This window comes from Amphibalanus amphitrite, unplaced genomic scaffold (genome assembly GCF_019059575.1).
Source record: "Amphibalanus amphitrite isolate SeventyFive unplaced genomic scaffold, NRLGWU_Aamphi_draft 000293F_arrow, whole genome shotgun sequence".
NCBI lineage: Eukaryota > Metazoa > Arthropoda > Thecostraca > Balanomorpha > Balanidae > Amphibalanus > Amphibalanus amphitrite.
In genome coordinates this window covers 8,751-36,182 of record NW_024881788.1, presented here as the reverse complement: position 1 = coordinate 36,182, position 27,432 = coordinate 8,751, and the positions used below count along the sequence as shown (strand labels likewise).

The window sequence follows — 27,432 nt, the reverse complement described above, 5'->3', positions numbered from 1 at the left end:
TGATATTCGCAGCCTGTGACACATGTTTTATAGGTAATTTGGGGCGTAGAACACGATGGTGACATTCATTTTATCATGTGTACGTGTTTGGCTCAAAAAGTTCAATTTAAGAAATTCATGTATCATGGTCGTGAAGTAGTCACGAAAAATTGCCAAGATTCAGTTCAAGATTATGGAAAATGCGGAACGATAATCAATAATCGAAGATAGCCATTTGATTGATCATGGTATTGGCAGTCTAATGGCGCTAACGGCATGTCTGTATGTTTATTCTGTGATTTTATATGATTTTTTGAACATATGCCGTTTTTGGTCGAAAACTCAGAAATCATGACGTCACTAAAACCTCGATATCTCAAAAAATTTCCGACCGATTTTTTTGAAACTTTGTCACAATAAACTTCAATCAATTCCCTACAGGTACCCAAAATTTGGCCGCCGTTTTTGGCCCGGCGAAAAAAGTGGGGGCGTTTAACGCCCCCCCCCCAGCAACTCGCGGGTTAACTATTAACGGCAATCTGATGACGTCATTTGCCCTTTGAACGCCTGTCACGCATTTAAGTGAAGTATCACTTGATTTACGAATAAGCTGGCGTTGTTGTAATTGGCCTTGACTCGGCGCCCCGGCGGCGGCCCCGGCGATAATTGGTAAAGTAAATCCTTTATTACGTCACAGATCCAATCTAAATGACGTCACGATGAAATATAAAAGCCGCATTATCTCAAAAAGTATACGATGAAAACGCGTAAAAACTTGCAGAATTCTTCACAATATCCTGAGGAACATTTCCGAATTCTAAACGGGACTTTTTGAAGGTGGGATAGTCCCTTTAACATCTCTAGTGGGTACTGACCGGCAGGGGGGGGGGGGGGTACTGAGACCGGCAGGGGGGGGGGGGGTACTGAGACCGGCAGGGGGGGGGGGGTACTGAGACCGGCAGGGGGAGGGGGTACTCACCGGGCGCGCCGTGGCACCAGTGGATGAGCTCCTCGGGCTCGGGCCGCCGGCCGCCCAGCTCGTCCATGGCGCACGGGTAGTTGCCGTTGGCCTGCTGCAGGCTGGTCAGGAAGTCCAGTGTGGTCTTCACGTCGCGAGACACATCGGGCCGCGTCAGCAGGTAGTCGGGCACAGACATCAGCATCTGCAGTATGGCGCTGATGCCGTGAGCGGCACCTGTAACCGGCAACAACTCACGTCTCACAGAGTCAACGCAGCTCATTGGCCGCCAAGGCACCAATAACTACAAACTAGAGGTCTGCACCGGCCGGCTGCAGCCGCGGCTGGCTGCAGCCCCACGGCTATGGGTCGGGGCGGCTGCCAATATCTCCAAGATCACGGCTACGGCTGTGGCCACGGCTGTGAGATTTCCAGCTCAATCTTAAGTACTCAAATATAAAATTTTAAATCCTTAATCTTACATTCTGATAAGCAGTCTGGCCTGTAAAACTCATGCAAATGGTGCCCAGCAACATTGAAAGTGGTGAAGCCTTTGAAAACCTGTAATGGTTTTATCATTTGCCGTAGGGGAGTTTGCACTCTGGTACAGAATAGTGATTATAGGTACTAGTGGTGTCAATCGGAACTTGAATCTTCGGAATTCCGATTTTGTCCAATGTCCAATTCGGAATTCGGTTGGACAGTGGCAGCAGGATTTGGACAACTTTGGACAATCGCTTGTTACACCTCAACATTAAAAAAAAATTGATTGGCTATTAGAAAGCTCAGCTTTCCATATGATTAGCACTTTTGAGCTGGTAACGGTACATGAAAAGCAAATTAAATAACAGTGTTGAGTGTTAACTATTGCGTAGGTGTCGGACATCTTTGGACAAATGGCTGGCTTGGACATTTTTGGACGGACAGTCGACGTAAGCATTGGACATTGGACGGACTTTGGACAAAGGTTTTCTGAAATTGACACCACTAATAGGTACCAATTGTTCCTTCATCATCATGAGCTTGACAGCTTCAGAAAATGCACCATGTTGCATTGTCACATCCCTTTCAAATCAATCTTACCTGGTCATTAGGAGAGCACCTTACAGCTATTGAAGAAAAGCGTTCAATAATTATTTCAGGTAATGAAAAAAGAAATAACGCCTAGGGAAAAGCAGGTAAAGGCTTTATAAAATATTTTCTAAACTAACTCTTAGATGTATTTATGGATTTTCGGGAAGTCCAATTACATAATACAAAACTGGCGCTTTTATGCTCTAACTGGTGTGTGAGTGAACGCTACTAGAAAATGCTGATCAACGAAGCCAATGGAATTAGATTATAAGGGAGCGTAAACCTTACTTACAGTTAATTCACATGACATTGAAAACCTTGAACACGACATTTCTTACGCGAGTTGTTGACTTTACTAATGCAATGACGTCTTTTACTAAAAATGCCAAAATTTGATATTCAATCTTCATTGAGAGCAAATATTCAACTGCAAAACCTCATTATTAAATAATGATAATTTTTATGGCTGTGTGTAGAGACACTAAGAAATAATTGCTACTTCTTTCCTACTGACGTCATCAAAAACTCCAATAAACTTTTAGATTGAAAGAGGCAATTGTGGCTCGCACGTCCTTGGTGATTTGAGCGCACATTGAAGAAAAATGAAAATCAAATTGGAAAAATCAAAAAAGATGAATGTTTTTCTTTCTTGGATGCTCACTAGTGTTTTGATGCCATGCATATCAAATAAGTTTGAGACTTGCTCAGAAGGCTGCTTCAAGCCTGGCATATCACACCCCAGAAAATATGCAAGGTAAGAAGGAAGCAAGAGTCTTGACTATCAGGACAATCACTGTTTGACAATTTTTCAACTTCAGTTTCATTTTCCATAACATTGATAATGAAAAGTATCAGGGTAACTGACCCTGATACTTTTTGCCGGACTTTTTCATGCCGGACTTTCGGCATGGTTTTTGCTGGAGAGCTTCAGCAGCTCATCTGCAAGCAGTTAGGATTGAGCAAAGCGGAATTATATCAGCTAACGAAGCCAGAGAGAGAGAGCAAGAGATAAACCTGATTGACAAACTTGGGCTCGGCCAAAAAGGGTCATGCACCAGTTGTCAAACGGGTGGTTGCTTGTCATGGACAACAAACGTCACCGATCTAGCTAAAAACTAGCTAAACGATAGATCAGGATTATCTACAAAAATCAGTCTACCTTGCACCACTATCTTCGACAAAATTTTGGAATTTGGGGTCCTTCGCCTGAAAAAAATATGCGAAAACTACGGGAAAATCAGCGCAAATCACTACAATTCATCCCAAAAACATAACATATACAACATAAAAGTATATTAAAGCACACTTTGTGGTTTAACGAAGGTCTTCTGTTATTTGAACCACCCGAAAAAGGCGTGTGTGAACGTCAGATGGCTACAACGCCCCAACAGCACAGACTGCCAGGCACCCGTCGAAAATCAAATTGTGAGACATTTTGAGCCACCGTGCACTCATTCGGCTTGATATGATCAGGGTATATAGAACAACGGGTACACCAACGACGCGGAAAGCGTCCATTTTACCTGGATAAGTTACATGGTAGGTGATATATTTTTTGAACATGGAAAAAAATAGAGTATTCTATTCTGACGAGTAAAGCCAAATTCATAAAGCAGTTATTTTTAAATTATACAGGGTGTCCCAAAAGTTTTGCAACATCGCTGTCGTCTGGTTTGAGACACGTTCTTTTGTATGTACTTGTGTATTCAGCAGCCGACATAATCACCGCGTCGTCGGACACACTTCTGGATGCGTGACGGCATGCTGGCGACCAAGCTACGCAGCGTGTCCGTCGAGATTTCTCTCCAGGCCTTCTTCAGGCGTCGCTCGAGCTGGCTGAGGCTTGTGGAGGGCTCCTGCTGGTTGAGGCTCTCCTTCAAAATCGCCCACAGATTTTCGATTGGGTTTAAGTCTGGCGAGTTTCCAGGCCATTCACCTTTGGCCCAAAACCCCGGTAGATGCTCGTCGCACCATTCCTGGCTTCGTTTGGCATTGTGCGCTGGCGCACCATCTTGCATAAAAATTGCCCGCGACATTGGGTCGATGAGTTTCCTCTCTGTAATGCCGCCAGTTTTGCTTGTACGCTCGACCGCTGGCAAAAGTGAGCCCTCCAGGATTTCTGTCACGTAGTACGCGGTGTTTACCGTCTGCTTTGGGGGCACCACGTGGAGCTCAGTAAGACCCTGCGCGGTCATTCCACCCCATACCATAAGCTTGGCGGGCTGTTTGACGGTTTCCACGCGTGGCACCTGATCGCCAGACCTCGCCCAGACTCGATCATTTTGCCGGTTTGGCTTCTGCTGGAGTTCGAATACAGACTCATCGGACCAGATGACATGCTTAAATTCTTCAAAACTCCATTTTTCTACTCTCTTACAAAACGCTAATCTTGCAAGTTTCTGTTTTTCGCTCAATTTTGGCTGTTTTTGCCTCTTGTATGGCCTAAATTGCTTTGTTTGCGTCATGAACCGGTGTACACTTGACTTGGACATCGGATAACCTTTTCTTGTTAGCCTTATCGCCAATTTCCTCACGCTCTGTCCTCTTTTCCCTGCAGCTTTGGAGCAAACGATCTTGGCGACTTTGGACATGGTACTTGGTCGGCCGGAGCGCTCCATGTCGGCCAGGGATTTACCCTCGCAATGGCGTCGCCACCATCGAAAGAGAGTAGTCCGGTTGACTCCGAACCGTTCTGCGACATCCCGCTGAGCCACGTCTGCCTCCAGTAATCCAATGGCGCGCGAGCGCACAGCTTCTCGCCGCGAGACCCGCCCGGCGACCTTCATGTCTGCGACTGACCCAGGGTCGGCCAGCGGTCGCCGCAGTCAAGGTCAGCCACGCCCCGAGGCGGCATCCGCCAATGGTCGGGGTGTGTAACAGTGCCTTCTACCCATGGCAACAGAAAGACCACCGTTATGGCATTTATATCAGCGGTAAATACGTAAACAATCCAGAAAACGGATGTTGCAAGACTTTTGGGACACCCTGTATGTAGGTACCAGAAATAACATACTGACCATAGTTTAAAGCTTAGTCTTAAGTTAGTTGAAAAGCGTATAGTTGATACTAAGATGGAAGGAATCAATGGAAGGCGGAAATGGCGCAGCTGTTTCATTCTTAAAATGTGTTCGCAAGCAGGATTCACGTGACGCTAGCGACATCTATTAATGTAATCGGGGACGCTGATTGGCTGACCGAGTCAATGAGCAGTATCACTAATGTACGCCAGTACAGGGTTGAGGCAATGTGCGCATGCGCAGGAACTTGTGCTCTCATGGAGGGGCTTTTGGTACCTCGGGCAGCGCCCACTGCTTTTTGGACCTGTTATGGCCTCCGCATCGGGCATCACCCATGCAACTGGGCATCACAGGACTGAAAAGGGAAACTTACTAAGGAAACACGTTGATTGAAAATTTGACATTGTGCTTTGTTCTGTTTTCAGATCTCCAAAGCAGCAAGCAAGCATCCTGCAAGTACTATTGAAACAGATAAGAAACAGTTGCTCCACAATTTCACCATGCAATCATCATAATTGGATCAGTTAAAATGCCAGTCATTCATTACTTTCCAAAGTTGAAGTGCTTACAAGATAGAAGTATTGACAAACCATGTCATACTCATGTCAATGACATGGTTTGATGTCAAACTATGGAGCAAGCTTTAAAACAAGCGTGAAGGAATGAATCCAGTATACGTGCCTTGAATGTATGCTATTGAGTGTGTTTGTGAAATAAATGTTTCCATCACATTTCTCACCTGGTTTGTCTACGAATGAGAATCAGATGTTTACGAAAGAGAATCAGCCCGTGGCAGGATGATACCTACCATCCAATTCAACCATGATCACCTGCATGTCACGTGCACGAAATGAGATTAGGTGCTTCTTACGATAAATCAATATCACCACGAACAAGCACCCATACTTACGACTTGAATGGCAAGTCCTCACCACAATCACGGTCAGGTCTGCACAATGCACAATCCACACCACGTTTATCATTATGGATACACTGCCATTTCTTTTGCGTATTCTTCCATCAAATCAGTAAATATCGATTTCCTGCTTTCTCGTCCACTATTGGGCAGAAAATGATTTTTATGCAGGAAAAACTGATATCAAAAAATTAAACACTTTTTTTTACCGTGATGCGCATTATTTGTCGAATTTCCCAAAAGACGCTCGCTTTCGATCGTCCAGTGAGGCTGCCATATCCTCATAACGGCATTTCAATGGCAGTGCATTTCTCAATTTACCATATTCTTGTTCCGTGACACGGAACAAAAGTAAGGGTAGAATAAAGGTTGAAGTAGGCTTACAATCGGTTCAAATTAGGTATGGCATCATAGATTGTTCAATTCTGATTGTTTCTATGTCCAATTTTTATATTTTTATGGACGTTTTCATATATTTTTATCGAAACGCCGTGACCATGTTTCGTCACGGAACAAGTCACTAAATTTGGAACGTTTAAGCAATTCCGACTTTATTAATGGGTATCGTTAGAATCGTTGAGAGACGGCGCTTTGCATAGTTTAAAATTATTGCCCAGTTGATGCCGATTACAGGTAAAATACCGACATATGCTGATATCACTTTTACATGAAGTTATGTTTGTCTAGGGCATAAAATCCCTTTGCTTTTCAATATATTATTTAGAATGAAACAGTGAGCTTGAGGACAAATATTCATTTATTTTAAATTATTTTTGCATTTGATATGCTATTTTGAAGTATTGATCAATTCGAATCAATTTCTATCAAATTGAAAACCAGTAAAAACCAGTTCCCTCGCCAACGAGCCTCCGCGCTACTCCGCGCCATTTCTCAGGGCTCGTGGTGCGAGGCGTCCGTTTGAGCAGCGCATGGGCAATTGTCTATTATTGATTATAATCATATTGATATGTAGCATGGTTTTTGGGGGTTGTCTTGCACAAGACCTTTTACTTAAAGTGCTGGCATGTTTTTGTGTTTTTGTTTCTTTGTGGTTCGTTATTTGTTTCAAGCTGGATTGCGTCAAATTTGTCAAACTTGTATTAGATAGATAGGTAGGTACAGTAGGTCTATTAAAAAAGTCCCCAGCACCAGTGGGCGCTGCCTTCGCTGAGCCGAACCCCCGTCTGCCTGTCCCATATCGCGCCGGGCTCAGGTCAGGTAGGGTCAGCGGGACCGCTCGGTCCCGCCCGCGGGCGGTGGACGGGCGGCCGGTAACGCTTTCCACCAGCCAGCTGTTGAATCCAACAAACGGGACGGCCACCGCTCAGCGCAGCGAAACCGGTGTTAAAGAATGGCAGTAGATGTTCATGGCAACAATGATTATATAAGATAGTCATTGTTAGCCCGTGCCCCACAGGAATGCCTAGACTCTCACGCCCTGTTAGAGGAGAAATGGGGATTCAGCATCATTCTTATAACTCAGCTTTGGGCATTCGAAGTAGCGTCCAAAGTAGCAAAAAGAAGAAGAAAAAAATACTTCAGCCAATTTTGGATCGCGTCATAACCAGAGGTCATGTCACTAGAGGTCATCGATGGTAAAATTTTGCTTAGACAGGGTCCGTTGCGCGCATTGGTGCATTGGGTTTCCAATTTCCATGGAAACATCAACAGACTCGGAAGCTCGCAACAGGGGCGCGGGAACTACTTTCCGACTGGGAGCACACCATAATAGAGATCAACCTGGGGTCCCCTCAAACCTGGTTTTCTCACCGGTTTTAGGCCACTTATTTTTCATCCCTCGGCTTTTTCAACAAAAAAGAAAACATTTGCAAAAAAGTGTGGTATTCCGTCTCAAAGCTGTGGGGGCACCGCCCCCACGGCCCCAGAGTTGGGGGGGGGCAAGCTGCCCCCACTGCCCCCCCCCCGGCTCCCGCGCCCAGGCGCGTAACCACGAGTCTGAATTTACTGGGGACCACATTGAGGGCCGCAAAGACCGAATATTATATTTTAGATGTGGGGCGAGATAGGTACGTCACCGTGCAGTGGTTGGAAAATTGTTAAGGATAAAAAAATATAAAAAAATAATAATAATAAATCAATCTGTCGGCTAACTTCGGTTCCTTTGTTCATAGTTTAGGTGTCTTAGAGGGATCTTGTTTTGTTGACAAACACAAAGTCTAAATATGAACATAAAAATGTATGGTCGAAAGACATTCTTAAAATGGCTGCCGTTGCCTGCATATCACTCTTCACGTGGATCTAGAGACAATATTTGGCTAAGCAAATTGAGGAGGTCGTCGTTTTTACTGGGGACGGTCCCCAGTAACCCGAAAGTTACTGGGGACCGGTCCCCAGTGTCCCCAGTGGTGGTTACGCGCCTGCCCGCGCCTATGGTTCGCAACGCTAGCGTGGAGCCGAATTCATATCAACCGCCGCAACAATACAGCAGCGCAGCGCAGCGTGCTGCAGCGCGGGGCCGTGAAACACCGCCCAGGGCTATCCATGTGTCAGGGCAATCCAACCCGCGTGATGGGCTCGGCCCCAGCTGAGCATGAGGTCCAGGACTCCCGCCCAGGCCCCCTGTCTCCCTCTAATTCCTATCATCCTTCCCACTCTGAAATCGACCGAAAGAGCCTAACCTAACACAGCAATCAGCTCGTTTACCGCTATGTCTGAAATCTGAATAATATTGTCAGATTTAATTAGGGTCAACGGCTAAGCATGTAAATAACAACAACTGCCACCATCGGTATTATGAGAAAAAGCAATTGCTTTTCCACAAACACTTAAAAGTTTTTAGCTTAAAACTTGCATGAAATTAATTTTACCAGCCTCGTGTTTCTCTTATCAAAACGCTTCGAATGAATCAAAAGTTGATCTTTAAAGGTCATTTGAAAAATTTGGCCTATGTTCAAAGACATGATCTGACCAGAAATGGTCATAATGCATAGCAGGATATTAGATCCGTATCGTGGAACTTTACAAACACTTCAAATGATTTCATAAGTCAAGCATGTCTCTCTAAAAAGTTAATTGTTTTCAAAACGGGCTTCTGAGGAAAACTAAATATTATAATATTATATAATATTATATAATATTTAGTTTTCCTCAGCGAAGCCCGTTTTGAAAAAAAAAAAAACAATTAACTTTTTAGAGATTTATTAACCTGAGGAAAAGAATAATGACGCTTCGGCAACATTAACCATGTCTATCAAAAATAATTATTACATGGCTCATATGTAAGCTGGGTGTGTGAACATGCTTGCGAGTATGTGGAACGCAACTGATAATGTTCTGTTGGCCACAATTTCTATATTTAATTTATCCTCCCGAATTTCAAATTTTTGTTAATGACACCTTGACGGTGTCGAGGAAAAAACGCTTAGGAGATTTAACAGCCTGAGATACATTCAGTATAAGGAAGGTTCAAGGGTGCTAGATTCCTTCCGTCCTCGCTATCCTCAGGAAAAACCAATCCGCATCGCCCCTAGTCTTCATGCTTCCCTCTCTGGACTGGAGGTCACCCCACCAGCCAACCTGTAGTTGATGTCGGATCCATTCCAGGACACATAATCCTCTTCGGGTGACCGTTTGGGAGACGGCTGGACCGTCCCGACAGGGCAATCGTCCCACGGGAACAGTCTCGCTTCCGCAGATCACTGTCGCTGGCTCGCACAACCCAATTACTACACCACAGCATAGTTATGTCATAGCTCTGCAAGGGCCTTTTCAGACCGAAAAAGATAGCCCCCAACAAAACAAACAATTTTCTCATTTAGTATTGTATCTCATCAAGCACCACATGTTTTCAGAGTGTTTGTTATGCGTTCCGTCCAAAAAAGTGCAGTTCAATTTTCTCCCATTGACTTGAGGTTAAGCGATCTCAAAATTGACCCGGCCTTTCTGTCAACAATGTCAAACTTGCAAAGTAAACGTTTCAAATGCATATAGTGTTGCCCATTGAAATCACTGAAAGTTCTAAAGCGATCGGTTAGTCGGTGTATTTAGATATGATGAGCACAGGAACTTTCCTTGAGGTAAGGTCACTTGACGTAACCTGATGTTATGACCTTGAATTGAAAGACTTGGGCGGGAAAAAATGGGTCATTTGAAATCTTAAAATGCTTGATTTTAACAATAATTGCAAACACTATCCCGGCCAAATAGTGAGTGAGAAGGGAGCGATTCCTCGACCCCATGTTTAGCTCCTATAATTGAGCTAGCTGCTAGAGCCTCGCGGAAAAAAACGAGCGCTTGCGTCGTTACGTGACGCAGCGACTGGCACCCCATTTTAAAATATCAGTGACCTCTTGGGCAGGTCAAGGGCCCCAATGCATTTGATCGGTTCCTGGTAAATAACTAAGCGCATTATCGTCATTTCGATACAATCGTGTTTTCTGTTCTCAGACGCGTCGATTTATATGCTTTTTTGTTTAGGTGAAGCAATTTAGGATGCTTACCTCAGGTCAATGTCATGTTAGGGCAACGCAGGTCACGAAGCTGTTGAAAGGAGGACATGTTGCATAACATTTGATTCGGCAAGTCTTGCAGAGTCCATTGATGGCCGTCCCGACTGGCTAGCTCATTTTGATCGGGAGTTATTGACGAAGCACTCCTATGACCCTAGTGACGTCATAAATGACGTCACGCAAGGTGAACAATACAAAAGTGAAGCATTAGACCTTGCCAAGAATGTATGAAGTCACGATTTCATGTGCTTGAGGCATAGATTCAGATCATTTCCGACGCCAAATTAACAGTTTCCATAATTCCCCATTATGCTTATACGACACTAAGTGCATTGCGGATTGCATCATTTTATGACCGACAACCGTGCAGAGGTTTACCTAAGACGTCATAGTTAAGTGACCTGACCTGAAAACGTGGTTGATGTCAAGTGATCCGGCTTCAATGAAATGCAAGGCATGTGAAATGTCAGCCTTCTATCATCAGTGTGCTTTGAGCTACCGCAAAAAAAAAAATGCATGGTGGCGGCATCCACACCTTCTTCTCGGCCGGCGAGGGTTAAACCTCGCTTCGAATTATTGCAGATAATGATGTGACCGAAAACAAAGCATTATTCTGTGTCTAGAACGGCCGCTGACTTGTTGGACAAGATCCCCAATCTTAATTCGCTAGATGGGAATAAAACACTCGGCATGTGATACATATACCTAGTTATACCCCTCGATTTGCCCTCGCGCTTAGTCTATTCTAATCATCACTGTCGCTTTTTTATCCGAGATGATGTCGCCGCTAAACGGGTTGTTTTGTTTGCTTGCTTGCGCTGAATGGCCATTACAGATTATTGAAGGATTATGCTAAAATAGGAATGGGGCAAGGGAGGATATGCACTACAGAGTGCAGGTGTTTAATTTAGATCACAAAGGCATCATTTCCGGCATCATGCAGAGTCATTATCTTCCCCTCCTCTGCACTGCGGCATCTCTGCGCCCCACACACGGCGTCCTCACTCCACGGCCGGCCGCCGCCAACTGACCCACTCGCCGGGCGCCGCGACCTGACCCGTGTCGCTGCCGCGGCCTGCGCAATAGAGTCGGGGCTGGAATCCGGGGGTTCGGCCGGCCAGCCGCCTCTGGAGCGGGGGACTTTTTTAGTAGACCTACTGTACAGCCCACCGCTAAAGTAATGTAGGGTTTTACCAATCTCAACGGTTGGCTTTGACTGGCGATTGTTTAATGCGGAGTGATCGAAAAGAAGATGTCAATAGCTAAAGTTGCAGCTGCAAGGGTGACGATACATATAAGCCACATTCACAGTTTCATTGTAGTCTGGTTAATCGTTTCTAAGCTTCAGAAGCAGAACATACCCATGACTGAAACCCCACATTACTTCTGCTGTGGACTGTACAAGGCCATTTATACTGATACTATATAGGTAGGTAGGTACCAGTCCACTTGGTTATGTTTTGATGTTGCTTTAAGGTATTTCAAATAATATTTCAATATACTTAGCAGTTTTTGTTTCATGTGATAATGTGTCATAATGAAAAGCATATTCTGGATGTTGTGTATATTTTTATACCCCATTCATTTTTCTCCCTGCATTCACAATTTTAAGAACAATTTGTATATTTTCCATCATGAATAATTTTGAGCATCAGTGGTCATCCATTAGGTACCTACATGTCCAGATTTGCTAACTAGTTATAAATCAAAATAAGTCTAACACTTGGGCTGTAAGGCCACAACCTGCTGTGTTCCTTGAACCCTTATTTTATATGTAGAAGCTGCTGTTTCTGACTGAGACTCTGGCAAATATCTTGTATACTTAAAGCATACCTAGAACAATACACATGGCCCTACAGTACCTTACTTCACAATTTTTGTTCGTGAGCAGCTAAAAATTTTGTTCCGCGAACTTAGATCCCCAAACCACTTTTCTGACACTGTACAGCTTTGAAGATACAGAAAAATGACCAAGACATAAAAGGTGTAGAATTGACAGGGCTACAAAACTGCTATCTCGGATTTTTGAAATTTTTGAGTTTTGACCCCCAAAAATAAAAAAAGCATTCTTTTTAGATATATTAGCCGAAAAATCCAAAAAGTTTTTTGAGTTTCGAAAAAAAACGGAATACATGTGATAGTACCTACCGTCTTCTATCTACATATCAAATTTCAGATCGATACCTCGTTTTTTGGCCAAGTTATAGCGAAAAAACTGTTCAAAAATGATGACGTCAAATTTTCAACCTCAATTTTTGGCAATTCTAGACCTCGTAGAGCAAAACAAAGACCACCATTAGACTCCCCGTGACGAGCTGCATCGAATCGATACCTATCTTATGCAAAAATATCAACTTTGAAATTTGACCTAATTTGGTGGTGTGGTTTTACGCTACTACCGCGCCGGCCGCTGCGCAGCTGTCACCTAAGGCCTGGTCGGAATCGGCTGACAGAACTTTGTCAGCCGAGAATAAGCCCCGCCCACACCACGCTGCTGATGGGCTTGTTCATAATCGGCTGACAGGAAACGTCAGCCCAGATGGCGCTGAGATGCTAAGATGGCGCTCGACAGATAGGGCTGAGACTTGAGAGAGGTAGCATTTTCGCGCTTTTTTCAACGACTATCTTCCGTTAGTCGTTACATTATATTTCTGAGGTTTATTTGCCGAGGCTATAGAAAAAATTACAGGATTGATAATTGAGGCGGTGCTGGCATTTCGATTTGTAGGTACTGTTTTCAGGCTGACTCGCACATTGTGCCATGAAAAAGAAATAATTGCTATCCTTCGCGAAAAATATTAAATACAAAATACGTCAAAAACATCGTATATAAAAACTAACCACCTGCACTATAAAGCTGCGCTTTGACTTACATGCGCCACTTTCGAGCCACTTTGAATTTCGGCTGACGTGCTGCTGCCTTCTCCCAGCAGCCGAAAAGACGGCTGTCAGCAGAGGTATGACGTCACAGCGCGGGAAGGCGTGATACGTCATCAATATCTCAACCAATCAGGGGCTTGGATCTCAGCTGACAACAGCACAGCAGCCGATTCCGACGGCCTCTAGCGCTTGGGAATGTGTGTCTGGTGCGGATTCAGCCAACTACCGGCTCGCGACACCAGCGCCACGTAGTGGCGACGGTATATTCTTTTTAGACATACTGTACGGCACTCACCCAAGTACTCTGTGTCGTAGTAGGCGTACATGAGCGGCACAGGCGACCGCTGGCGCAGCGAGTACTCCCTGCCCGACTGGACGATGGCGTCGCACAGCGCAAACATCCGCTCCTGCGGCAGAACCTGCGCAGGCACAGAAGGGCTGGTCAGCCGGCAGACTGGCGCCACCAGCACGGCAAACAGCTCAAACAGCTGCCGCCAGGAAGGCTAACCACACCACAAAACGGTGCACTATCAGGGCGTCTGCTAACATGTTAACTGGGGGGAAGGGGGGGGGGCAGATACCCCTGCAATGACTAGATCTCGCCCTCCCAGCCCACAGTGGGGATTTTTCCGATCTAGCGCGTCTTAATTCCAAAAATCTTTTTTTGGATTTTTGTCTATTTTTTGTGTCAGTGGGGCTAAGAAATGTCTGAATTTCTCATATATGGCATTGTTTTATCTGTATGTCCACAGCAAAACTAGGACAAATGCGCCCAAAGTTCACACTCATGCGTGATTACTCAATGGGCTCAGTAAGGCCCGAAAGTATACCTCAATTTCATTGTCCTGTCCTGTTGGTTTTATTCTTGCGAGGTCTTAAAGTTGCATATCTTCTGAAAGGCACCTTTATTAGAAATGGAATGGCAAACAGAAAGTATGCCACAACCTTACTAAGGTCACAAAAATGCCATTTACAAAAACCTTTACAGACACTATACTGAGGGAATGGTATTCTAAATAAATGTAGGAAATCAACAATGTTTTCCACACTTTTCCACTCCGAAACATATCCTATCGATTTCGCCACTTTCTCCTGCACAAGAAAACGCCTAGTTTGGCTGCCGGAACTTGCCTGAACAAATATTCACATGAGAGTATCGTAATACCCCACTCTAGGAGCGATAGGGCAAACAACACGATATAGGTATGTTCCGAACATAGGCGAATAATTTTACTTCGTGATTTATGTGATGCATATTTTCTGAGACACATTCATTAGGAATAGGATGACAAGCGTAAATTATACATACCGTAACCTTATTAACCCTCGCATTTGTGGGGAGGGGGAGGGGGAAGGGGTCGGATAAAACTCCATGGTTTTCCGCAAATTACTCGCGCAAAAAGCGGCCGATCGCGACGAAACTTTCGGTGCCCTCGAGATCATCAATTTTACATCCAATCTAAAAATTTCATGACTCTGACCCAACTGACCTTTGACCTGTGGTATATTTCTCGAGGCCATGTTTGGCCGGAATCGCGATTCGGCGTATGCCAGCTCACATTATCCGCGGTTTCCAGCCTTTTTGTGGTTTTAAACGTTCAAATATGTGAAATGATGTTGGTGCCATGCATTATGGGGGGTGTCAAGGTCACGTGAAGGTCATTTATGACCTTTGATGACCTTGGTTCACTTTTTCGAGTTTTGCTTGTTTCTAGGGTAGTTTTTGGTGCTGATTTCGAATTTAGGCAATTTAGCAACCATTTGAATATTTACAAAGTAGTTCTGGTGCCTTCGTACCATGTTACGAAGCTGTCAGTAGTAGGTGACACCTACTATGGATGGCCGGCAGGACGCCTACTGGACCTGACCTGACCCGACCTGGCCTAAATGCATAAAGACATCGTCTGTGATCAAAACTAACATGAAATTCGTCATCAGCACCACAAAATACCCCGTAACACCGTAACTTTATGACGTTTCAAGAGGTCTCGATTTCCCAACTTTAGTTGGGTCATTAAACTGACTTGGAAAGTCAACTAATGACCTTGTACTTTGAAATTGGATATATTCGGCCTCATCTCGTCATAGGCAGCACGCTCGATTTTTTTCCGCAAGCGCTAGCTTGATCAGGGGCCAAACGGCTGAGCCGGGGGTCCAATTGAACCCCCTATACTATGTTGATTATGCACATTTACAGGTAACATTCTCACCAGAACACACCATCCAACATCTGTGCACAATCTGGCTACAATACTACCTATGGTTTGCACTCTACGAATAAAGACGTGCTATATCGGAGAAATCCCCACTGTGCAGCCGGAGTAAGAAGGTTGTTTCTTCATTAGACAAACACTATTCTTTAGAATTGTGTTTTTCTATTGAAAAACAAACTGAGGGTGTTTCCATTTCGGGATAGGATTCGTGTTTGGTGCAGCGAATTGGGGCACCTTGCACCGTTTGCACACGAACCGATAGATTTTGATTAAATTTTCAGGGCAGCTGCCCCCACAGATTATCTACCACGAAACACCCTCAGCTAAGAATATAATTATTTTTCTTGCACGTGGCACGTGCACGTGTTTTAGGCCCATAGGCTTCAACATTAGGTGGATTTTCGGCATCGCATTTCTCGCAGACGGGTGCTTGTAATGCGATGGGCTTCTATGTGCTGGGTGGCCGCCCCGGCATCTACCATGAGCCGGCGGCGCCGTTTCGGGCAGCTTCGGGAAGGGGGTGCAAATTGCACGTGCAGCCGCCATTGGTTTAACGTTACGAAATGGGCCAAAACGGGTTTTCTCGATTTGCTCAAAATCGGCTCGATAGATTTTCTTTGTTTTTTTAGTTCTGGTAGTCGGTCAGTAGGCTCGTTCGTCAATGTCAATCGCTTGAAATATAATTAACTTTTTTGCACGTGGCACGCGCACAAATTTTCACGTCTTAAGTCAATGGGATTTCTTGAAAAAATTACTTAAATCGATTTTGCTCAAAATTTCCACGTTAGATGTTAAAAAATGTTTCAGTATGATATGCACCCCCATGTCGCCTACCAGGTGGCATAGGCCATATATGGGGCGATTGAAATGCACGTGCACGCCCCGCACTTGTTTGAGGGGACCACCTCCGTGAAAATTTGACCACTGCTGGTATGATGGCCTGTGCCGCGCAAACAATGCGTGCCAGCGGCACCAATCGAGGTCAGTCGTCAAGGGGATGCTCTAGGATAGTTGTACACCTGATCACGTGGTGCACGTGTTTTCGCACGTGCGCCACGTGGGTGTAGCATTTTGGGATAGGCAGCCATTGGTGCATAATTATGCTCAGGTGATAACCTCACTGCATGGGTTTGAGCCAGAGTTCCAAGTCGGTTGCGATAATGACCATTGGTGTTGGGTCTACTACGTGTCAAACACGAGGCCGCCCGGGGTTCTCCATTCCGGAGATATTGTGACCGATAGTGAGGTAAGCCCTAATTTAAAGATTGGCCAAGTTTGATCGGCCGCTGGGAGACAATGGTGGCGCACCCGAAAGTCTACCCATGGGCACTGACGACCCCTTTCATATGGTACAAAAGGGTGGTCGCTTTATGTCTTTAGACCACACGTGGCACGTGGCACCCCACCTCGAGAGACCACGTGCACTCTCAATGTAAGGCGTTTTGGCCATAACTTTGCCATTTATGGGCCGATTTCGACGAAACTTGCAACATTGATGCATTAAAATGGCCTGCGCCACATACGGTGCAATGAATACAACAATCTGATGTGCGCCGTTTTAGTCTCTAGTGCGTCATTTTAGCTACAGTGGCTTGAGTTGGGGAATATTACGCGTATTTATTTCGACGGGCCGGTTTCGTCGAAACTTGCAACGGTAGTGCACAAAACTAGGCTGCGCCACATATGAAGCGAGGCATAAAATAGGCTGTTGTGCGCCATTTTTGTCTCTAGTGCGCCATTAATTGCCTAAAGTGGCTAAAATTAAAGAATCTTTGATCAGTTTCATGTACCTATTAAAATAAATTACTGTGAGGTACGCATATATATACATGTAACGTCTCGCGTTACTTTGGTCTTAATTGCGTTGGCGTTTCGGGCGTGCAATTGGCGCGTTTCGCGGTGTTTGCGTTTTGTGGCGGGCGGGCGTTTTGTGTTTTTTTGCGGTGATTGTGTTTGGCGACAGGCGGGCGATGCGGGCGTTTTTTTGCGTCCTTTTTGTTGTTATTTTTTTCGGTTTCCGGCGGCCGGGCGTTTTTTTGCGGTGTTTGCGTTTGGCAGCGGGCGGGCGATTTTTAGGCGTTTTCGGTTGGTGGTTAGCGTGCGTGCGATGCGGGCGGTTTATTTTTTGCGGCTTTTTTGCGGTTATTGCGGTTTGCGGCGGGCGGGCGTTTATTTGTATGTTTTTTGCGACGTTTGCGTTGGCGTTTCGGGCGTGCGTTTTGCGGTGTTTGCGTTTTGCGGCGGGCGGACGTTTTGTGCTTTTTGCGGTGTTTGTGTTTGGCGGCGGGCGGGTGAGCGATGCGGGCGGTTTTCTTTTTTGCGTCGTTTGCGGTGTTCAATTTGTTTGCGGTTGGCGGCGCGGCGGTTGGGCGCTTTTTAGGCGTTTTCGGTTGGCGGTTAGCGTGCGTGCGATGCGGGCGGTTTTATTCTTTGCGGCGTTTTGCGTTTTTTTGCGGTTTGCGCCGGGCGGCCGTTTATTTGTTTGTTTGTTTTTTGCGACGTTTGCGTTGGCGTTTCGGGCGTGCGTCTTGCGCGTTTTGCGGTGTTTGCGTTTTGCGCGGGCGACTTTGAATGTTTTTTCACAATTCAAAGTCCCAACCTTCGGGCCGCAGCGCTCCTCGAAAAGCGCTGCCCTCGAGTTTACAGGTAACATTCTCACCAGAACACACCATCCAACATCTGTGCACAATCTGGCTACAATACTACCTATGGTTTGCACTCTACGAATAAAGACGTGCTATATCGGAGAAATCCCCACTGTGCAGCCGGAGTAAACAACGCGCTGCAAATATTTTCCAGCAAAAGATTTGCTGTCATACTGTCATAGTGACATAGGCGGCGGAACGGGGAGGGCATCGGGGCACTGTGCCCCCTTTGATTTTGGCATTTTAACATTAGCCCTATGGGCGTTGCATGGAAAGAATGGGACCAAAAGTCGGCAGTAACCCCCCCCCCCCCCTTAATTGAAGTTGCTCCGCCGCTACTGTTAGCTGTCAAGCAGACTTGACCAGAGGCCAGTTTTACACAAAAAAACCGCCGGCCGCCGAAATAAAATATGAAGCCGAAAAATTGCCGCCACACAGCCAGGAGTTTAAAAAAAAAAAATCCAGCCGACTTCGGCCGGAAATTATTTGTCGCCGGTAGTCAGCTCATATCGTAATACGATATCATTACGATATTGTCAAGGAGATAAATACATTATTTAAAGCATGTTTTCCATTAAATTGACGCGTGTTTTCTAATGCAAATGCCATATAAATTTAGAACTATTATTACTAGAAAACATTACATATAATTTCAAGAGTTGTAACAACAAAGCAGAGCATTATAAACTTTTAAATCTATATTAACCCGCGCCGGGCCGGTGCTCCGAGATTCCGCGCCGGGCCGGGGGTGTCTAAACACCCCCCCCCCCCCTTCTAACTCGGCTCCTGGGTCACGTAGCGACACGCGGAAAGCGGCAATCGAAAGAACGTCCAAAATAAGGACAAAAACACTTCAGTCATTTTTTGGGTCCGGTCAAAGGTCAGGCCACCAGAGATCATCAAAGGTAAAATGTTGACTATTTCAACATTTTGGAAACTGTCGACGGCTATCTCAACCGATAGAGCTACAGCGCCGCGGAAAAGCGCATTCGATAGCTCTTTTACAGACCTTTCTGAGTAATGTTCTCAGATTTGACCTCAGGTCAACGGTTTAGCCTCCAGAGGGCAAAAACTCAAGAACTAGCCGCATTTACGAAAAACGTTTCTTCGGCAATAACTTTTGACTCAAAAGAGCCATGACATTACTTTTGCCAACATCGTGTTCCTCTCGAAAATTTGACCTCAGGTCAAGGTCATGACCTGACCGGAAAAATTATTGTTGCATATCAGTCGATCCGCAACGTCGAGCCGAACACATCTAAGGCGTTTTCAGCGCTCTAGCACGCATCTATCAGAAGCTATCATCGAAAAACTGTTAGATTCTGTTCGTGACCTGAGATGACCTCGGGGACATAACGAGGGGTTACAGTTGCCATTTTCTGGTTCAGTGTGTCTATTTTACCTTCATCTCGATGTTTGAGAGTGTCTAAAATAGCGTCCGTGCAAAACAGACGCTTTTCAATTTTCTCCCATTGACTTATAATGGAGAGGCCGCAGAATTGACCTAGCCTTATGTCACCGATATCAAAATTCCGAGATATACATTTTATAGATAGTGTTGCTCTAATCAATCGCTGAAAGTTTCAAGGCAATCGTTCAGTCGGTGTAGCTATGACGAGCATTCTTATTTTTCTGAGGTGAGACATAAGACATAAGACATACTTTACTTACTTTACTTAGAAGTACAGAATTTAGATAGGCTACTTGGCCTTTATGTCCGCTCCAGTCGAGCTGCTTGGTGTGAGTTTTATTGGTCTGTGTACGGTATCGTGTATACGAGGTTTGCCCAGTGGGTGTCTAGGCGGTTCTTGAACTGGTTGAGTGTAGAGGCGTCGACGACTTCCGATGGCAGGCCGTTCCAGTCGTTGATAACCCTGACGGAGAAGGCGTTGCGTCGGACTCTGGTGACCGCACGCGGCTTCACCAGGCGCCACGAGTGGCCTCTGGTTTCACGGGCGGTTGAGCGGTCGAAGAAGTCGTGCGATTCCAGGTCGATACCACCATGAAGCATCTGGTACACCGCTATCATGTCACCGCGCCTCCGACGGTAGTACAGGGATGGCATCTTCAGCGCCTGCAGTCTCTCAGTGTAGGGCAGATGTCGCAGCTCCGGAACCTTCTTGGTCGCCCGCCGCTGGATGCGTTCCACACGTTTCTGATCCGTCCGGTTGAAGGGGCCCCACACAATGTTCCCGTATTCAAGGTGGGGTCGGACCAGGGTCTTGAACAGCAGGGGTAATGTAGACTTATCAAACAGCTGGAACGACCTCTGTATCGTGGAGAGTATCCGCGACGCCTTGCTGACTGCCGCGGCGGCTTGTTGCCGGAACTTCAATTCTGTGTCTATGAAGACTCCCAGGTCCTTTTCTGCCGTCACCTGTTCCATTCGAGTGCCTTTCAGATAATAGGCTTGCTGGGAGTTCTGACGACCAATGTGTAGGACCTTGCACTTGCCAGCATTAAATTCCAGCTTCCATTCATCCGCCCAGCATGATGCAGCGTCCAGGTCCCTCTGAAGGGCTAGAGGGCCAGATGGGGCGTGAACCGAACGGTACAGCTTGCTGTCATCCGCGAATATCTTGACTCCGCAGTGTAGAACTCTTGGGAGGTCGTTGATGAAGAGCACGAACAGGAGAGGGGCCAGCACTGAGCCTTGTGGGACTCCGCTGGGTACCGGTGCCCATGCCGATCGGCAGCCATCTACCGTGACCCGCTGCTGGCGTTCTGAGAGAAAGGTTTCAATCCATCGAAGTAGTTTGCCTCCAATCCCATGGGATTTTACCTTCGCGATGAGCCTCCTATGTGGGACAGTGTTAAAAGCCTTAGCCAGATCCAAGTAGAGGACATCAACTGGCTCTCCTTTCTCGATCCAGCCGCTCCACTCTTCGATTGCTTGGAGCAGTTGGGTGGCGCACGACCTTCCGGGCCTGAAGCCGTGTTGAGCGTCACTGAGGAGGTTTTCGGACTGAAGATGTGTCATAAGTTGGTCCCTGATTATTGACTCCAAGACCTTACAAGGCACGGAGGTAAGACTCACTGGTCTGTAGTTCCCAGGGTCGTCCTTCTGGCCCTTCTTGTAGATTGGCACAACGTTTGCGAGCTTCCAGTCTAGCGGGAGAACCCCCGTGTCTAGGGATTCCTTGAAGACGGTGGCGAGGTGCGGAGAGATGGTGTCGGCTGTCTCGCGAAGAACCCGGGGGTGAATCTTGTCTGGGCCCGCAGCAGAGTAGGGTTTCAGCTGGGCCAACTTGTTCCTAACGAGACCCACTGTGATTTCGACGTCGTCGACCGTTGGTCCTTCGTGCAAGTTTATCGGGACTGGGATATCTTCAGAGTCTTCAAATGTGCAGACTGAGCAAAAGAATCGATTTAAGACTCCAGCCTTCTCCTGGTCATTGGAAGTCAGGTTACCGTCCACTGTGCGTAGGTTTTCAACTCCAGTGCGTGACTTCAGCCTTGATCCAGCATAACGCCAGAACGCCTTTGGGTTGTTCTTAAGGTTGGTGACGAGTTTCTGCTCGTAGTTTCGGCGAAGATTGCGCGTAAGTCGCCTCAGGTCGTTCTTGCAGCGTCTGTATCGGGAGTAGCTTATTTCATCCTGTGAGCGTATATAAATACTCCATAGCTTCCTTTTCCTGTTCTTCAGGCGCAGAGCTTCTCTATCCATGTAAAGATTGCGACGTTTCTTTGCTGGGCAAGCCCTTGGAATGCATCTAGACGTGAGATAATGTAGTGTGGTCTTGAAAACCTCAAAGCGTCGCTGAGGGTCCACAGGAACTACATCCTCCCAGACTGTACTACGTATTAAATCGTTTAGCTGTTGGAAGTTGCCCTTGCTATAGTTCAAATGAACTGAAGCTGGTTCCACCCTCTGTGCATAACAGGTGACATCGAATTTCAGCACTATGTGGTCGCTGTTGCCCACTGGGGGGAGAAAGACTAAGTTCTTTATCAGCCCCTCTTCATTAGACAGTATGACATCTAGAGTGCTTGGATTCTCGCCTGCTCGATATCTGGTAGGTTTTGTGACATGTTGGAACAGACCACATTCTTGTATTCCCTCGATAAACTCGTGGGTGAAGTGATGGTCTGGAGCATACGAGAAGTTTGAGACCCAGTCGATCTGCGACATATTGATGTCGCCTACAACTAGAACATGCGAGGAGTTTGATGATGTGCAGGCCTTCAAGATGTCGATTAGCCTGCTAGTTGATGCAAAGCCATTCACTGAGGGACTACGGTAGACACATCCCACAATCAGCTGGTCGGGGCTGCGGAGGGGTATCCTTATCCATAGGTGTTCCACCAGTGAACAAGTGGGAAAACACACCTCTGTTGCTCTCAGTTCTGATTTGACAAAAATGGCGATGCCCCGTCGCCCTTCTCTGCCGAGGTTGTAAGCATCTGGATCAAAGTTTAGATGCATCGAATAGTGCGGGATGGCTAGCAGCGCCTGCCCAATGGGCTTGACCTGAGCTTTGGGGATCACCTCGGCTAGGAGAATCACATCTGGCTCCTCAGTCGCAACCACCATACAAAGGTCATCTCTTTTATTGACAAACTGGTCAATGTTAGTGTACATCATTCTTAGCTGATTTCTCTTGTCATCTAAAATTGGTTTCATAAGACATAAGACATTTATTTCACATGAATCCGATCTATCGGTTTTCATCCACGTACGTCATGCAATAAAAACACGAACATAAAAGCAGGGTGTAAAATACAAAACACATCCCATCACATCATCACATTTGTCCCTCACACTCACTACGACTACGGTACCGGTGATCGTCCCGCATCGTCCCTATCCAGACAGTGAAATAGTGCTGTCCTGAAAGTAGTCTTGTTTTGTGTTTGAATTTTGCGTACCTTGTTATAAAATTGGATACCACTGTACGCCAGCTGTCGTCTTCCGGTCTCGGTCCGGATTGGCGGTACTCTCAGCTGTTGTTGTTGTTGTTCCCTCCACTTCACTTCCACTTCAGTGAAGTGTAGCCTGTCGGCTCTGGGCGCCTCTGGCGGCCGCCGCCAGGGCCGCCACCACGGCGGTCTCCCGGACCTCCTCCGGTTCCGGGTGGATGGTATAACATGTTCTTGTTCTCGTTCCCATCAGGGCGGGGCAGCGGAGGAGGACATGGTCCGGCTTGTCCGGCTCCTCTCGGCACAGGGGGCACCAGGACTCTCGACATTCGTCTCTGTTGCACCCCTGGCATCCGCCTGGGATCGGAGACGGGGAGCGTCCGATTCTGTGCAGGTAGGACCGGGCACCAGACCAGTGCCCGGCCCTCAGCTGGTGGACATCCACCGCGCTGGACCGCTCCAAGCCGGTAACTCGGGGCGGTAGGCGGTCGCCCATCACGGACCGAAACCACCCGGCTGGCCAGTTCTTGATGGTAGCCTCTCTGGCGGCTCTGGCTACTGCTCGGCAGATGGTCCTGGTGTCGACGGGGATGTCCTCCTGTGGTAGCTCCGCCGCTTCCTTTGCTATGGCGTCTGCCCGCTCGTTGCCTTCGATCCCGCAGTGGGAAGGCACCCACTGGGCTTGAATCAGGCGGTGACCCTCCCGGGACAGACGCGAAAACGCCCGCCAGATCCTGACGCCTAGCGGTGACGTCTGCGCGGTTGGCCCCGCCCGGAGGGTAGCCAGGGAGGCCATACTGTCCGTGCAGATCACGATGGGGGTGTCACGGTCTCGTGGGTTGTCGAGCAGGTGCTCAAGCCCGGACGCCAGGGCGAGCATCTCTGCTCGGTAGCTGGAGCAGTGTCGACCGGCCGGTGTCTTCAGGTCTTCCTCCTCCCCGTCCGACCAGATGACCACAGCTCCAGAACCTCCGTCCTTGACGCCACCCTCCACGGAGCCGTCTGTCCACAACCAGGTTGCTCTCTGTGGCAGAGCGGCAAGATGACGGGTGGCAGCCCGTATCTTCTCTCCCTCTGTCGCACCGGTTCGTAGCGGCCCCACGTCCAGGCAGAATGTGACGTTTCCTCCGCGCTCCCACGGCAGGATGCGAGGAGGCAGCACCGGTTCGATTGGTGCGGTGACCTCCACCTCAGCCAGCATCTGGCGGCCCAGCGTTCGCCACCCCCGCACAGAAGACAGCCGCGAGGGCGCCGTGGCCTCAGCTGTCCTGCGCAGGGGGTCGGTCGGCGGTAACGCCAGGGCACGGCCCAGTACCCGAGCGGCGAGGACCTTCTTCCGTTCTTCCATAGGGGCCAGCCCCGCCTCCGCCATCACCGCGTGTGTCGGCGTGGAGCGGGGGCATCCGGTGACGATCCGCGCGGCCGCCCTCATCTCGCGCTCAATGAGCTCGGCGTGAGACGGCGCAGCTGCTGGCAGCCATGCAGCGGCAGCGTGCTCCAGAGCCCCCCGGACATATCCGTTTGCGACTGTTCGCAGGGCCTGTTCGTCCAGCCCCCAGCTACGGCCGGCTAGGCGTCTCAGGTGAGCGACGTGGGGGCGGACCCGTCTTCTCAGACGGCGGCAGTGTGCTCCGAACTGGAGTCGGCGGTCGATCTCGATGCCCAGGAGCACCAGTGAGTCGCCCGCCCGCACCGTCTTCCCTGACACCTTGATAGTGCACCCGACGGCGTCCTTGGCGTTCTGCGACAGCACTAGCAGCTGGGTTTTCTCTCCGGCCACCAGCATCTTGTTTCGGTGAGCCCAGGCGGCCAGAACGTCCGCCGCTGTCTGGGCGCGTTGTATCACCGTCTCCAGAGTGTTTCCGGAGCTGAGCACAGCAGTATCGTCAGCGTACTCTCAGCTCGTCTGACTGCCTGGTCGTACGGCGATCAGGGCGATAATCGCTGGCAGCTATGCATGTGTATGAAGCCTCCGGGCAACCGGAAGTGACAACTTTATGTACAAGAGTGGTTCGATGGTACGCTACTAACTGATCAGCGGTCAGCCAGTTTAAGTCGCGAATGACTTGTGAAATGTGGTCGTGCTTTCTTAGTCTGCTAATTACTCAGCAAAATTGATAACTTTCTGTATTCTGTGGCGCTCAGTTTTTGCACATGTTCCGTAAATGGACACGCAATACCTGATTGAGGAAAAGACAAGAGCGGTACCAATAGGCTTGATCGAGGCTTTTGGGAGCGAGTGTTTGGCATGCATAAGTGCAATCAGTGTACCACTACAATTGGCTACGACACTGTCGATGTGATTGGTAAATGTCATGTAACGGTCCATGTACAGGCCTAAATTTTTACTACTCTCGACTCTCTAATGATGTTTCCATTGAAATTAATACTGATTTCAGGTACATTTTTCAACATTGCTTTAGAACCAAAAATAATGAGTTGAGTTTTGTTGGCGTTTATTTTGAGTAGGTTCTCCGCGAACCAATCCGATACTCTGATAAGTACTCTTTGAAGAGTTTCGATCATCTTGGGCAGTTCAGTCTTTGGACCAGTAATTGCTAGCTGAGTATCGTCAGCAAATGTGATGCCTTCGACTTCGTCTTCGATATATAAAGTCATGTCTAACGAGTAAATGCTGTACAAGAGGCAGCTCAAAGACCCGCCCTGATACACTCCGGTATCATTGGGCAGTATGCCGGAAATAATCTCCTGTCCGTCAGCTCCGCGAGCCTTAACCTGCTGTGTGTGGCCTAATAGATAATTGGTAAACCACTTCAGGTCAACTCCGTACAAATTTAAATATCTGAGCAAGATCTGATGGTTCACAGTATCAAAACATTTGCTGAGGTCCAACATTACCAGAATGGTGACGTGGCCCCGATCAATGCCTTTATATATGCGCTCTGTCAGTACAGAAAGGGCTGTCTCGGTCGAATGTGCCCGGCGGTAACCGTGTTGATTGGTGCTGAACAAATGATTTTCAATGAAGTATGAAGCAAGTTGTTGTTGGACAATTCGCTCTACCACTTTAGTTATAGCCGGCAAAACTGATATTGGTCGGTGATCTGCAGGCTCCGTGGCATTAGCCTTCTTCGGTAATAGTGTGATCACCGCATGCTTCCAAGAGCTGGGGACCTGGTTTTTTGTCAGACTTGAGTTCACAATGTTATGCAAGACATGCCCTATTCCATCGAAAAACTTTTGCATCATCTGCACGCTGATCCCGTGAGTGCCTGTGGAGGTTGAAGGTTTCATGTTGAAAACAACCGCGCGCAATGTGTCGATGTCGATAGTTGACATTTTAAATCTACATGTATGTACGCGTGGTAGCCTAACATGCACATGTTTACTTGGTCGCGGAACATTGGCGGATATAGCTTGACCTATCTGAGAGAAATATGAATTTAGTGCATGGGGCGTTGCCTGAACCGAGCTCTGCGTACCCTTTTTGTCACCAATAATAGGACGTAACACACGCCACATCCTGGCGGGCCCAGCCTTCTGGCAAGGGCGCACACAAGGGGGGGGGCACACGGGCCCGTGCCCCCCCCCCCCATTCGAGTTGGGGGGCCCAACTCCCCCTCTTTATTATAAGTTCGGCGAACGGCCACGAAATTTTCATTTTTCATGAAATATTCGTGGTGGTCGTGACGAACCGTAAAAGTCGCGCGGTGGACACCGACTGGTCTGCGAAATGCCAAGACATTGGAGGAAAGATCCCGAATCGGTCCGCGACATAGGATGACTTGCATATTCGTGCACATTCGTGTACCAAAATTCGGCAGTGTAACAAGGGCTTTAGAAGCGAATAGGACCAAGATACGTATTACAGGAACTATTTCTTTCCAAAAAGAAACATTAAAATGCAAAATAATAGGTATTTTTTCATTTGCTTCTTTGAAATAATAATTAAAAAAATATGTCGGTATTTTGTCAAGTTTTCAAAAATAAATATAGTGAAAACCAAAAAGAAAATATCAAAGTACTTCAGCACTACAGACGAATCAAGAGAGGCAAGTGCTCAATGAGTCAAAGCAAGACAACTTTATGTTTAACTTTTTTTTGTTAAGTTAATTGAGAATATTCTGAGCAGATTAAATGCAAAAAAGACATAAGATATTAAGTTTTTAATTCAGTCACCTCAATTGCTACGGAAGTGCGCCACATTTGTATGCTATTCCGTTTGTAGTGCGCATTACCTTCCGTCAGGCCGAGAGCCAAACTGGATCCGTTTGACGTCACTGATACGAATTTGCTCATGTAGTCGGTGCACCTGAATGCGTTCTTGGGGAGCTGATGCGAATTAGCGTAGTGCGTATTTGGAACGGATCGCTCATGTAACGAGGCACACGATTCGGGCCGTATTTCACAAGAACTATTCCTTGCTGAATGGAAGCGTCAAAATGCAAAATACTTAGCGT

The 27,432-nt window shown here is 47.2% G+C and overlaps 2 protein-coding genes across 2 annotated transcripts in view; both read right to left on the bottom strand.

Annotated features, from left to right (window-relative positions):
* Nucleotides 1–20,537, bottom strand: part of LOC122387632 (lanC-like protein 3) — a 62,666-nt gene extending 42,129 nt beyond the window's left edge. Inside the window, exons 1-3 of the mRNA XM_043377987.1 lie at nt 19,929–20,537; nt 13,589–13,781; nt 959–1,174 (exon numbers count right to left, since the gene is read on the bottom strand). Coding sequence (XP_043233922.1) covers nt 959–1,174; nt 13,589–13,781; nt 19,929–20,537 — 1,018 coding nt within the window. The remainder of the gene's footprint in view (nt 1–958; nt 1,175–13,588; nt 13,782–19,928) is intronic.
* Nucleotides 20,538–23,132: 2,595 nt separating this feature from the next.
* On the bottom strand, nt 23,133–24,879 carry LOC122387628 (the record flags this gene model as incomplete). Its single annotated transcript, XM_043377983.1, has 1 exon — nt 23,133–24,879. A coding segment is annotated over one exon (1,747 nt), but the record flags the coding sequence as incomplete, so codon positions are not given.
* Nucleotides 24,880–27,432: the final 2,553 nt, after the last annotated feature.